Source organism: Eutrigla gurnardus (genome assembly GCF_963514095.1).
Source record: "Eutrigla gurnardus genome assembly, chromosome: 9".
NCBI lineage: Eukaryota > Metazoa > Chordata > Actinopteri > Perciformes > Triglidae > Eutrigla > Eutrigla gurnardus.
The window spans coordinates 13,412,955-13,425,860 of record NC_139923.1 but is presented as its reverse complement, the minus strand read 5'-3'; the positions used below and the strand labels follow the sequence as shown (position 1 = coordinate 13,425,860).

Genomic DNA, 12,906 nt, shown 5'->3' with positions numbered 1-12,906 from the left:
CGTTCTAGATTATGTTGTTTGACCCATCCACCACTGGTGTGGTCTATCTCACACTTTATACTATATAAGTTGCTGTCAACGTGTAAAAAAGACACGGGTCAGGTATGTTTACATTTCTCAAAATGTTGAAATATTGCGTTCCATTTTTTTTTTCACACTAACTGGCAACACCGAAGACTCTTGACCCCTGACTACGCAGAGACACCACGTGATACCAACGTCATTATTCTATTGGCTCTCAAGCCTTGCTAGAAGCCACACGTCACACATCTACACAGAGGTAAACAAAACATTTATTACGAACTGACAACATTTTATAAATGATTAATTCCCCAAAATCTTTTTCACAAGAAATTATACTTTTGATTCTGCACCTTTCTAAAAGCTCTGTGGATGTATTATTTTTTTTTTAATTATTTGTTTACATGCAGATGTTATCATATGACCTTAAAAGACAGTATCTGATTGTAATATAAATGACTGGTCATTATCAAGAGAGACAAAAAAAAAAAACTGTGTGTATGTATGTATGTGTGCGCGCACACCGTCTTTGTGCTGCAAGGCCCTAATCCTGCTGTAAGGGAATGAAATGAGGCGAGAAGCTTTTTGTTAGAGAGTAGAATAGAAGTGAGCTCAGTGGGTGTGTAAAAGGATGAGCCCCGCTTTAGACAAACTGGCACTGTTAAACCCTACAAATGATCTGCCATGCCCCATGTACGACTGGTGGCCCCAAATAATCATGACCACAATACATACAGTAGCGTTTGAAAAGCTATTTATTCATTTGTCACTGCAAATAGTGTTACTTCTTCTAATTAAGCTACATTATTTAGTTAAGCTACTTTAGCTGGTGATTCGTTTATGACTGAACAACAAAAAACCACTTGATTCAGTTCATTTCATTTAGGGGGGATTTGATTTTGACTGTTTCTTTTTTGTTTGTTTTTTAGGTTGAACCACTGTCCCTCAAAAAACCACCGTGCACATCATTGGTTCTGTGTGATCTGAAAGGAAGTTATTCAATATTAAACAATTTCAATTTTTAATTTTTCAAAGGTTTCACACCTTATTTTCACATGAAATTCCACACCCATGCACTCTTGAGAAGAAATAGATACATAACATAGAAAACAATTCAAAACTAAAGGACTAAAAAATGGAGCAGTATAAGAACTCAAGTAATTTATTTGGTCTGTGGCAGTGGCGTGTTCAGAATAGCATCAGGGTTTACATTACAATGTGCCTCTACAACTCATATTTAATTACTAGCATTACAGTTTTTACATTCCTGTGTTTACATTTTTTTTATTTAAAACATAAAAGATAATGGCTAGCACCTGGGGTGGCAGTTCAGATTCCCGTGGTGGCGTGTGCCATCCCTGGACTCCGCGGTGAAATAACACTATATTCTTGCCCAACATCTGCTCGATTCAGGGAAGCATAGGTGTTCATTTCTTCACGAGGTTCCCTCTGTTGACCTCTACCCCTGCAATTGTTTAAGAAAATCATATAAAACATAATCCTTGGATTGACATTGGTTTTTAAAACATCATTTTGAGCTTTATCTTCTTATACCCGCTTGTTCTGTTGTTTAGCGTATTTATTCGTTTAGCTTGTTGCATTCGTTTCACGGTAACTTCACATTCTTACCGTTTGCAAGTGCAGATGATAAGGGTGGTGAGGAGGACCAGGTTCAGACTTAAAGACACACCAGCAATTATCCAGGGAATGGTTGCACCAGACAGCTCATCTAAAGAAAGTATATATAATATAATATATTATATATATAAATATTTTGAGTACCATTAAAACATTTTACAACCAACAGAATCAAACCAAAATTTAACTTTCAAGGTTAACATTTGAGTTATCATAAAAATCTCTGACTGTTACGCCAGTCAAAGAATTGTATTGTTTATTTACATGGACTCTTGCATAATGACACTGCAAACAGCACTGCGGCTCACTGAGCAGTTAGGAAGGACTACACACAGTTGTCAGTGTCGCTCTGGAGTGGGATGTCACTCTCAACCTGGCCCAGTGCATTTCTGCTGAGGCATGTGATGTTGTCAGCAGCGTGCATGGTGATGGTGCTGCTCACTGTCCCGATGCTGCTAGAGCTAGTGAGAGGGACCGAAGACCAGGTGATTTGTGGCGGGGGATTCCCCTGACTGATGCACACACATCGCACCGCATGCTTTTCTTCAACCATGCACCAGGAACTGTTTAGGATTTTAGGAGGAACTGTTGGAAAGAAAGAAATGCACTTGAGAAAGAGCAATTGCCGTAACCATGTTAAATTAATATCTGGTCAAACAAATGCTCCAGCTTACATTGTACTGACAAGGAGACAGTTGTCTCGACGACAAAGCCATCGTAATCTGCCACACATGTGATGTTGGTGTTGTGGTCCTCTGCTGTTGGAGTGAGTTCTAATCTATTCTCATACATGCTGATGGCATCACCATGATACGCCATAGAATGACGATGAAGCACCACAGACTGTCCATCAGCCTTTGTCCATATCCAGTGGATAGTCAGTGCTTTATTGCATGAAGTGCCAGCACTACATATCAGTGAGCTAGATTGACCCTCCGTCATGAGTCCGGTTGTAACAGTTGGTTCATTGTTCAGCTCTGAAAACAAATACAATCAAAATTATAACCTGTAAGTGACCACCCTGTCAATGAGTTGTATTGTGATTCTGGTACGTTACTCTGATTTTGAGAATGTGGTGGAGGTTTAAAGGAACGGTTCAGAGTTTTTGTTAAAAAAACAAATCTGTTTATAGGGACGGTAACTTTGTTGGAAAGGTAAATTCATATGGAATCCAAATGCAGACACCCGTTTCCCCTTAAATGTGTTTGGTCACATTGATTGAAAACTGTGTCGTTAGGAGAAAGCAATCTTACAACAATTTACAAAATTCTATTCAATAATATTTGTATTTTGAAAAAAACAATGCATTGTACCGTGACACTGACGCTGGCAGCTCACGACTATAAAAAGGATGCAGAGAATCACTGAGTAGATCAAAGTCATCTTGCTCAGGAGGAACTGGGGAGCAAAGTAAGTATTACATTTGATAATAACATTTTTGTGCTTCCCCATTATTTTTTTAACACAGCACTGTATTAACAATTGAGTAAAGTCTTAGTATTAGTGTAGAATTGATGAACTCACCCCTCAGTCAGCAGTGGCATCTGTGCTGTGAAATAGCTCTTTGATTCTTCTTGAGGGTTTTTTAATGTTTGGATGATAACTTCCTTTTTTTAACAGTGTGAAGTCAAATTCAACTGCTGCTCAGCTCTGCACAGTTCAACATGTAGCTCTGTCAGTTTTCAGTGTTGGCTAAGTAATTTTCACACAAACAAAAAATGGGAACTTAAACCATTAAGTATGAGCCTGTTGGAGAAGCTGTGGTGAAAATAATGCACATTCACTGCTTTTGCACTTTGGTAATAAGGTATTACACAGAAAAAACAAAAAAAAAAATAAAAAAACATTTTGTTCCTCGCCAAGTAAAATGGACCAAAGCAGAATGAATCATTGTGGAAGCAAATTATCCAAAAAGGAGAGACCTCACAAATATAAAAAAAAATCAATTTTAAAATCTAGAATTCAAATTTTTATTTTAAGTGTGGAACATTACGATCAAGTGACCCAGAAAGCAACCTCAGATTTTCCCCAGTCTAAGCTCGTCTTCTGGGCTTCCATGATGGAAGTAGAATAAACTCTCACACCAAACTCCCATTGGGAGGCGTTCTCTATTTCCACTCCATGAGAACTCACTGTTATATTTGGTTGCTGGTCACAAATAGTGCGGCAGTTGTCCTGCTTGTGGCCTTTGGGGAGATATTACTTTATCCCATAATTTCTCCTCTCTTCTTTTTAAACCCGTGGACATCACAGGTCAATTATTAAATGACAAGATGTGCCTGAGCACTTGTGGATGAGTTACATGCAATAAAGTGTGTGCATAAAAACGTCATTTGGTTGCCAAGGGTTAGGATAGGAAATGTAAGTGTGTGTATACGTTAATGAAAAGTAATTTCCCTCTGAGTGGTGGGCTATCCCTAAACATCACCTGTTTACCCTGACCCATGCAAACTGATGGAAAAGAGTGGTTGGTGGTTTGCATGTGTCTGTATGAATGGGGCCGGTAGATGAATATTCTGTTGTTCGTTGTTGAAATTCTTGCAGTGAACAATTCCCCTTTAAATGACAAATTGTAATGTTTTTGAGTACAGGTTAAGCAAACGAGTTACAACGGGTTAATGAATGCCTTCTGCCTCTCGCTTTGTTCTCAACATACAGACACAAATATTAATTCGACGTATTGAAAGACAGCATATCATTTTGTACTTCGTCCATGGATTTCCATTCATTCATGAAAAGCAACAAGCGTTACAAAGTCACTTTAACCTATATGTTAAAACAAATATATTAAAGTTTCTAGAACTTTAGAAAAAGAAACTGAACTGCAAAAGTACTTAGTTACATTACTTCATTACATTTGTTGAAAGATGCATCTCTAAACAACTCCAAACCCTCAACACCTACATGACACATCTTCTGCATAGAAATAAAAAGAAATCACACGTGACGGCTTATTAAATAAAGAGTCAATGCCCGACACTGGCCATTAAAAATATTTATAACAAGTGATAAAAAAGAGCCAGGGCCATCTTTACCTATGAGCTCACATACATGGCTCCATCTCTAGGATGTTATGTGTATACTTTACTATAAGTGGACCCGCAGAAAGATCCAAGGACCCCCTACTGGACTGTCATCAAATCTCATGAGTCACTGCCCACTTAAAGCCCACAGCTGTTAATATACCAAATACTAGGCAGCTGTCTCTGGCATGGCCTGTGCCACTTATCACTACCAGATTAGTCCACTATGTGACACAAGAAAATGCAAAGCCCTGTAAAGTGAAACGGTCCACATTTTGCCCCCTGCTCAAAAAACAGGATGAACACTGGCGAGTGTGTGGTGTTCAGTTACAGTATTGAAACAAATCAGGTGTCAGGAACTCTGGAATTTGATATAAAAAATGTTTCCGCTTGTCAACTGGACAAATCAAAGTGAAAAACTGATATATTTAATATATGGGCCTATGTCTGCTTCCATCAACTGTATGAAGTTATGAATTCCATGCTGAAAACATTATTTTTTACCTATTTTCACTGGAAAATACAATGGTTGAGAGAAGACAAAGGCATTTCTCAGGTAAACAAATCAACACTTGCAGGTGAGGAATGTGAGAAAACAGAAGAAATCAGCCCCCACTATTTCTAACGTGGGGACAGACGCACAATTGACTGCACACAAATCCCCAGAAGGGTAACACGTTTCTCAGTGAAACCTCATCATTCGGAGAGTAGTGACTTGTGAAACTTCCTTGTTTTGTGAGTGGAGTCACAGTGGTGTGAAAATCTCCTGTAGCTTCATCACCACTTCTGCATTTATGAGTATGATGTATTTTTACAGTTTATGAGCCACCCCTTCCCGATGATCTTTTTAAAGGCATTTTAAAACATGATCTCACTTCACTTGAATGTGTTATTTGTCTCCCCATTTTAGAGTAATTGATACAATCATGTGATGCATTAAATTTGGTCTTCATGACACCAGACGTTTCCCCTCCACAGCCTTCCTCTAACCCTAACACACACAGACAAGCAGACCCCACGTTTCCCTCTCATCTCGTTATCCCTACATTATTGTACATTAGTTTTGTTATTTTAACAATGATATCATTATATTCTCAACATCTTCTTACCATATTAGCTGTGTACACTATGACAACTTTTGAATGCATTCTGGGAAATATTGCTGTAAATCTAAATACAGTAATAGTAACAGACTGCAAAAAACAACCATCCTCTTGAAATTGTCGTTGTGAGTACAATATTTAGTTTTGTAATTTTTAACATCAGAGGATCAGTTCGTTATAAGAACAGCCTGTGACTTTGAAGATAAGTAACGTGACCAGCTGTTAAGTCACAGCTAACATTACCTTGGTTTTGGTTTTGGGTTAATGCTGCAGGCTGTCAATTGATTTGATTAAAAATAGGCGGCAACCTCCAGTTCTAAAAAGTGAAGCGCGAAAGTTCCTTAAACTTGCATTCTGTCTACTGGATAATTGTTACCATAAAATTACTATTAATTTGACAATAAATACAAAGTACAAATGATTCCAAATGATTTTCAAAGATGCACCGTTCCAAAGCGGTGCATATTTGAAATCAGGATGTTGCTTCAAAACAGAACTCACATATGGTGAAAATCTGTGCTGGAAAAGGACAAAGAACAGAAAGTAAGAAGGAGGCTGTTAAACACATTTGGGGTTTTGTGACTACGATAACATACAACTGATATGAACAAAAATGACGGAGTAAGACAATATGGTACACACTGTTGAGTAGCAAGAAGATGATAATTAATTAATCCCAAGCAAGTAGTTCCTGAGTAACTTTAAGTCAGGGACACATTGGTATGCAGATAAGAACAAACTTCTTCAAGACACCATCTTTAAAAAACCCTCAGTAAGTTGTATCTAGATGTGAATGTATGAATATATCAGTTTTTAAATGAGTCGTACCTGATTAACTCTGAAACATCCGTTGAGTGACACAAGTTTGGTTCAGTGGTACACTATAGTCATATAAGGTATTCAGGTTATTACATTCTTAATTTCTTCATGGTTGATTTATCATTACTGACCATTTTGTGGCTAAAAAATAAATTAATCACCTGACTGTAGTCTACTGCCATATAGCCACTGCTCATCACCAAACAGCAGAAAGTGTAAAGTATTAAGCAGCTTAACACCAGATATTTGCCCTGAGGAGTTGGTGGAGACCAAGGCAGAGCTAAAAGGAAAACAAATATTCTACTTGCACAGATAAATTAGCAGCAAGTTATTAAACACAGAGCATCTGGCAAGCAGAGGAGCCAGATATTCCCCAGAAATCCACGAATAAAAAAAGTAATGCGAATATTGTACTTGCATTCGTTGGGACAGAAACAGGACCCCAAATGAATGTGGCTACATGTCTCTGTGTAAACGTTAGCCATAACAAATTTAAAAGGCCTTAAAATGTCAAACCTGATGATGATTAGCTCATGGACTTCTGTCCAAGAAGACTAAAACAATATGAATATACAAGTCATTCAGATTCACACTATTACACTTTCATTAAAGTATTTCAAAGTGTGTTATCATGTGACTTAATATCATCTACTATGCAGTCCTCAGGTTCAGAGTTATTAGGAAATGTATTTAGTTCCAAGTTTTTTCCTCACTTGTTCCTTGGTAAGTACTCAATATTCGGTGTCCTATATTGTAAAGTGTAACTGCTAATTGCCTCCTTCAAGCCTACTTAAATCACTCAGCGGGCTTTTGCTTGTGATGTAATTGACCTCAGAAGTAATACAAACACTAAAACCTGCCACGAGAAGAGGATGTCAAAATACCAGATCTGTATTTGGGACAGATCACAACCTCATCATTTATTTACACAACCGTCTTTACTACAGTCACCACAATGTCAAATTAAAAGCCTCATTGTTTTGTTTCTTTCAGCAAGCAGGAATCTTTTTGTTGTTTTCTGTCAACCTTTTTTTTTTTGTTATTTTGCCATAATATGATGATTCATCAATGAGACGGTACTCACCAGAGTGGTGAGAGAGTGCTGCTTTGACATCGTTTTACAGCTGTCTGCGGGGCTAAAACAGACAATGCCTCACTCAATGGGAGCAGGAAAGAGGTTGACAGACCACTGTGTTTAAAGGGCACTAGGAATTCAGCGGCTTATGAAGCTTCGTTGTGGCAACGGGAGGCGGAAGCCTATTTGGTGAGGGGGGGGCTTAATCTGCAGTGCAAGCCAACACAAGTCTCAGGTGGGCGAGCTCCTTGATCACTGCACCATGAGAACCACCTGAACGGTCAGAGAAGTGGATGGGTGGGAGCAGAGATAGGATAGAAAAGGGGAGGTGTGACCAGAATGTTTGCTAACTCCTTCAGAGACACAGTAACCTGCTATGTCTACCCCGCTGACTTTTTTCCATTTCTCCTCAGATGATTCAAAGCCATCGCGCCATGCAGATTAGAATACAACAGGAAGAGTTCAATACAAGTGTTTAGCTTGTTGCAACACAAGACCAGCTGTGTAATGCCGTGGAGCATTTCCCCTTACCTCTGTGGTTCGTCACGTTGGACTTGTTGTCAGACACGACTACAACAATACGCCGTGATGTATTGCAGTTTTCGGGTCAACTTCCCCGTGAGGGATCGTTCTCTGCGGTCGTGTTACAATCTCCGCAGAGGAGACCTTTTACGTACAGATATGCAGTGGAGGAAGGTATAAGGGTTGGCTGGTGAAAGGCAAGGCCCTGGTGTGTATCAGGAGGTATAGATTGCTGTTATGACTGGGGAGTTCAAGTCCATTGAACCATGAGAGGGAGAGTGGCTCTGGAACTGTTTGAGCTCTCCGGCCTGCGCTTTTCTCGAGTTTGGGGTAAAGTAGATGAGGGGGGGGGGCTTCTAGAATATAAATCACCTGACATGTCAGTGGAAGAGCTTCCACTGCTGTCTTTAGTTAGCGTGTACATTAGGAATAACTGAGCGGCACTTTGTTCAGTGATTCTTGGAGAGCTCCAAACATATCAAGCAGGAATCTCTGGTGATGATTGCCCTGTGTTGATTTTGTGTAATATGGTAAGAGTTAGTGTAATAACATCATGTTTTGTCCGGCAGTAGTCACATGGGTCAGCCACCTCTTTTAATTCTCTGTTAAGTAATTCAAATGGCAAAGTGAGATCATTGGTTGCAAAAGTGGGGTAACAGCACTGTATTTATGAAATAAGTCACTGTCAGAGGTAAATGACTGACCGAGTACAGAAAGATCTAACAATGAATACTAGAAAGGGAAAAAAAACTGCTTTACTTTACAAACTGTATACAAACAGTCGTCGGTCTTAAAACAACATGTTCATGCGGGTAAAATGGACATCATGACACACATGGTAGCTGATACTTTAATCTGTTAACTACAACATTGGGATACTCACTCAAGATGAAGCAGTGTAGGGAATCCTAGTATCAGGACAACAAAGCCTTGTAAAATTGTATTGTCCAATAGGTCAATTGCTTACGGCTTTACTAGGAAAGAGCCATCCTCAATAATTAGTCCTCCTTTCGCCAAACCTCAACCTCCCCTTTCCCATAACCCCACAGGGTCAACTGTGGCCACGGGCCAATCAAGGAAGAGTTCCAGTCCAGTGTATATCATTTCAGATTTGAGGCATTTGAGGGATGTTTAGAACCAACCAGCCCCTGATCAGCACTTTGTTCATTGTCATTTGATCTGTGAAGCAATTGTCTCAATATGTGCACAATTAGGGTCTCCTGAGGCCATGACTTCCTGTTGGACATATAAGCCATACAAGTGTCACTGGCTTAATAGTGACTGGAAATGAGTGGTCTTTACAACCATTAATCTAGATGATTGGACTCAATGAAGTGAGAGCACACTTCAAATTTGAGGATTCCACCATGTATACAACAGCCTGAAGCAGAGACTAACGTAGACTTGACTGTACATCTGGCAGACATTGGGGATGTTATATCCATTAACTTTGGCATCTGTGGAGAATTAATGAGTATGTGGGTAGCTACGCTAACCCTAAATAAGCTATCCAGTGCAGTCATATGGCTAACTTTAAAATGTGCCACGGGTCATAATAAACAGTTAGTGGCTGGCTGGGTGAATTGAACCTAAAGTGATAGCTAGGGGCCTTGGCACCTGTGTGCCATGCAGTCCAGGATCTGATAGGTAATCCCCCTGCTGTGGTTGTTACAGTCTGAGAAAGCTGCACATCTGGGAGTTATCATTATTTTCACCCCCCAAAAACAAGCTTTTTAGTCATTTTAATCCAATACCCTTTTTGAAAAACAGCAAAAACATTTTTTTAAGGTGTGACACTATTCTGGCCCTAGAATATATTTTTTTATTTATTCTATTGCTGCCTTTTTGTCACAAGTGGTTCATGTTTGTCAAATTCACTTGGCTCACTTGGCTCTTGATGATGAAAGAACAGTGACAGTTGTTTAGTGGGATGAATGGCCTCACAGGAGGCTCGGAGGCTGAATGAATAACACATCAGGGAGGCATCAGAGGAGTTACAGTGGAGAGATTTTGCTGAAAATAACAATCATTTAATCTGAGGAGCTTTGAAATCCAGATGCAGCTTGAACACCGAGCACTTGAATCGATTATTTTGCAAAGGCTTTAAACTATAAGAAAGTGTTCACAAGTTTGAACTGTTTCTGGATGTCGTTCAGTGCTAATTCACTTCAAAAGGGATTATTATGGCAGATTTGGACACCTTTAGATAGAAACTGGATCGATCATGAGGAAATCTTGAGGTTTGTTGATTTCTCTACAGAGAAATATTCAAAGAAACAAAACATAAATTTGTTTTAGAGTCCGTCTCATATAGTTTAGCTGCATTTCCAGCATATGTGCAATGATGAAAGGACTGTATCTGAAAAACAAGATAAAGTTGATGGTGGCTAACCGATGTTTGCTCTACCGCTGACCACTGTGATCTTAGCGGAAATGTGTGAAACGGCTAAGTTCAGAGAGAGAGAGAGAGAGAGGGAGAGGGGGGAAGAAAGACAGTGAGTGAGCGACTTTTAAAATGTAATAGCCATGACTTGGAGACTAGATGTTTTGTGTCAAAGAAAGAGCTTACGGGATCCAAAAGTGTTTCCGGTGAGCCCACCGAGTCTAATCACTCACAATGCTGTGACATTAGTCTTCAAAGGACGTGGAAAACAAGACTCCTTTCACACGTCCATCAACTTCATGGAAGACTTTACGTGCCCAAATGATTAACGAGACGCTGACCACATCGTGGCCAAGGAAGTCTAGCTTCCTCCAATTGGGGACAGTGAAGAATTGCTCATAATGCCCTGTGTTAATTATTTGGTGTTTTACCTCATATTTTCCCACAAGTTATAATTGAATATTACTGTGGATATATGTATAAATATATATCAATAAATTACATGTACGACACCATCAAGATGGGCCTTAAGATTTAAGATAGAGAAGATTTGGTGATATTGCTGCAGAAAAATGTGCATATAATACAATTACACTTATATAATGTTATTATCGGTTAGCCAATATTAAGACTAATATAACACTTGAGTTGCCTGCTACACAGTTCCAGTGTAATAGGTTCTCCTAGAGCTTCAATTCAATACATCAACCCTCAAGTACATCTTCTTGAAGTTCCTTACAATAAGTGATTATGATTAAATCCCTCTTGATACAAAAACGGTGCCAACAATAACACAGTGACTCAACCCATACTGGGATCTGAAAGGTGTTTGTATATTTATATGTATCCACCCATTGGGTGGACCCATTTCTGTTTCTAATCTTTTGTCCTGTCCATGGACCAAATGATCATCCCCTTGAATAAATAGTTATCTGGCAGTTTCAAAAGCTGGTTATGTTAAAAGTGTCGGTCACAAAAAAAAAAAAAAAAAATGCTATATAAAGTTTACAGCCCCATTCTGAAAAAAACACCTGATATTATTTTTCTGTTCAACAAAAGATTTTTTTTTTTTGGTAAGAATTATTTAATTGTGTTTATTAATGACCGAGCTATGCACTTAGTGGTTCATTTTACTTTTAAACTAAGCTCAGTCAAAGATGCCTTTAACTCTGCATGAAATCCAAATCCTCCAAACCCACGTCACATCTGTATTTAAGTGGTAGAAATAGACAAAAAGACATTTATGGTGTATCAGGCAGCCTGCCTCCTTGATATTCACAGTCCCTCAACAGCCTTAATGATAGCCCCGACAAAACCTCTTGAATGTAACTTACTTAGAGTTCTTAGTTTGCAAACTAGCTAAGAAAACACAAAAGGATTAGATAAGTAAGGGATATATATATATATATATATATATATATATATAAAACGCATTTTCTCATAGACGTCTATATAATCGGACTTCTTTTTGCACCCAGAGGGGTCGCCCCCTGCTGGCAAATTAGAAAGAATGCTAATTTAAGGTACTTTTCACTTCTCAATTCCGGAAGTTGCTGCTTTAATGTAGCCTACAGCGAGGCTGTCATTATTTGCATCAGGGTCCTGTTTATCCTGTCGCGGGTTCATTTCACAATGCAACCAGCTTGCTGTACATCAGCCCACTTATTACACAGCTATCACAACAATTGATAAAAAAAATGTTTAATTGCTTCTGTTAAAAAAAAATCCCCTCACTGTGTACAGAGATCAAAACTGCATCCATAGCAACGGTGTAAAGCAACTGCTGTAAAGAAATACTGACATGCTGTAATTGACCACATGGTAGTGTTATTACTGAGTGCCTTACATACTACTAGTTGCTGAAATAACAACATTATTGTTTCAAGTTACTGAATAATGTACTGCCACTCCTCGACACTGCATTGTCAGTGCTCTCTGGTGGGCAAACTCTATATTGGAGGCACTGTTTCATGATGACCTTATGACATACTGTATCTTTGGCATGCCGGTGCTGTAGTTTCTTGTTGCTCCCCAGCTGTCATTCAGCAACGCATTATTAATGACAAGTGGCTGATATGGCTCTGGCAATATATCAGTCTGTTGTGTGGCACAAAAATGAACTCACTATTTACTATACTACCTTAGACACATCATACATCTTTATAATATTAGCAACATTATTCATTTTATACTAAAAGATTTCAAAATAAGGAAGTAGCCGATTGCATACGATGTCCTTGGATTGGTCAAAGATGTATCTTTTTGAATCAGCAATAATCACGATTGAGGACAAACCTAAAACCCAGCATTCAGGTTGATTTT

General features: G+C 38.8%; 1 protein-coding gene across 1 annotated transcript; it reads right to left on the bottom strand.

Annotated features, from left to right (window-relative positions):
* Positions 1-411: 411 nt before the first annotated feature.
* Positions 412-3,377, bottom strand: LOC311018504 (sialic acid-binding Ig-like lectin 8). The gene is made up of 6 exons (XM_084017502.1): positions 3,184-3,377; positions 2,973-3,057; positions 2,334-2,636; positions 1,993-2,244; positions 1,651-1,750; positions 412-1,486 (listed from the first exon to the last, which is right to left on the bottom strand). Exons 2-6 carry the CDS (start codon positions 3,040-3,042, stop codon positions 1,351-1,353), a joined length of 861 nt encoding a protein of 286 aa, XP_083873628.1. The 5' UTR covers positions 3,043-3,057; positions 3,184-3,377; the 3' UTR covers positions 412-1,350.
* Between the last annotated feature and the right edge of the window lie 9,529 nt (positions 3,378-12,906).

Coding starts and splice junctions, on each gene's coding strand:
- LOC311018504 (XM_084017502.1), bottom strand. CDS start 3,042: ATGACTTTGATCTACTCAGTGATTCTCTGCATCCTTTTTATAGTCGTG. Junction 2,245..2,333: donor TGTCTCCTTGTCAGTACAAT/GTAAGCTGGAGC, acceptor TCTTTCCAACAG/TTCCTCCTAAAATCCTAAAC. Junction 1,487..1,650: donor ATCATCTGCACTTGCAAACG/GTAAGAATGTGA, acceptor AAACAATTGCAG/GGGTAGAGGTCAACAGAGGG.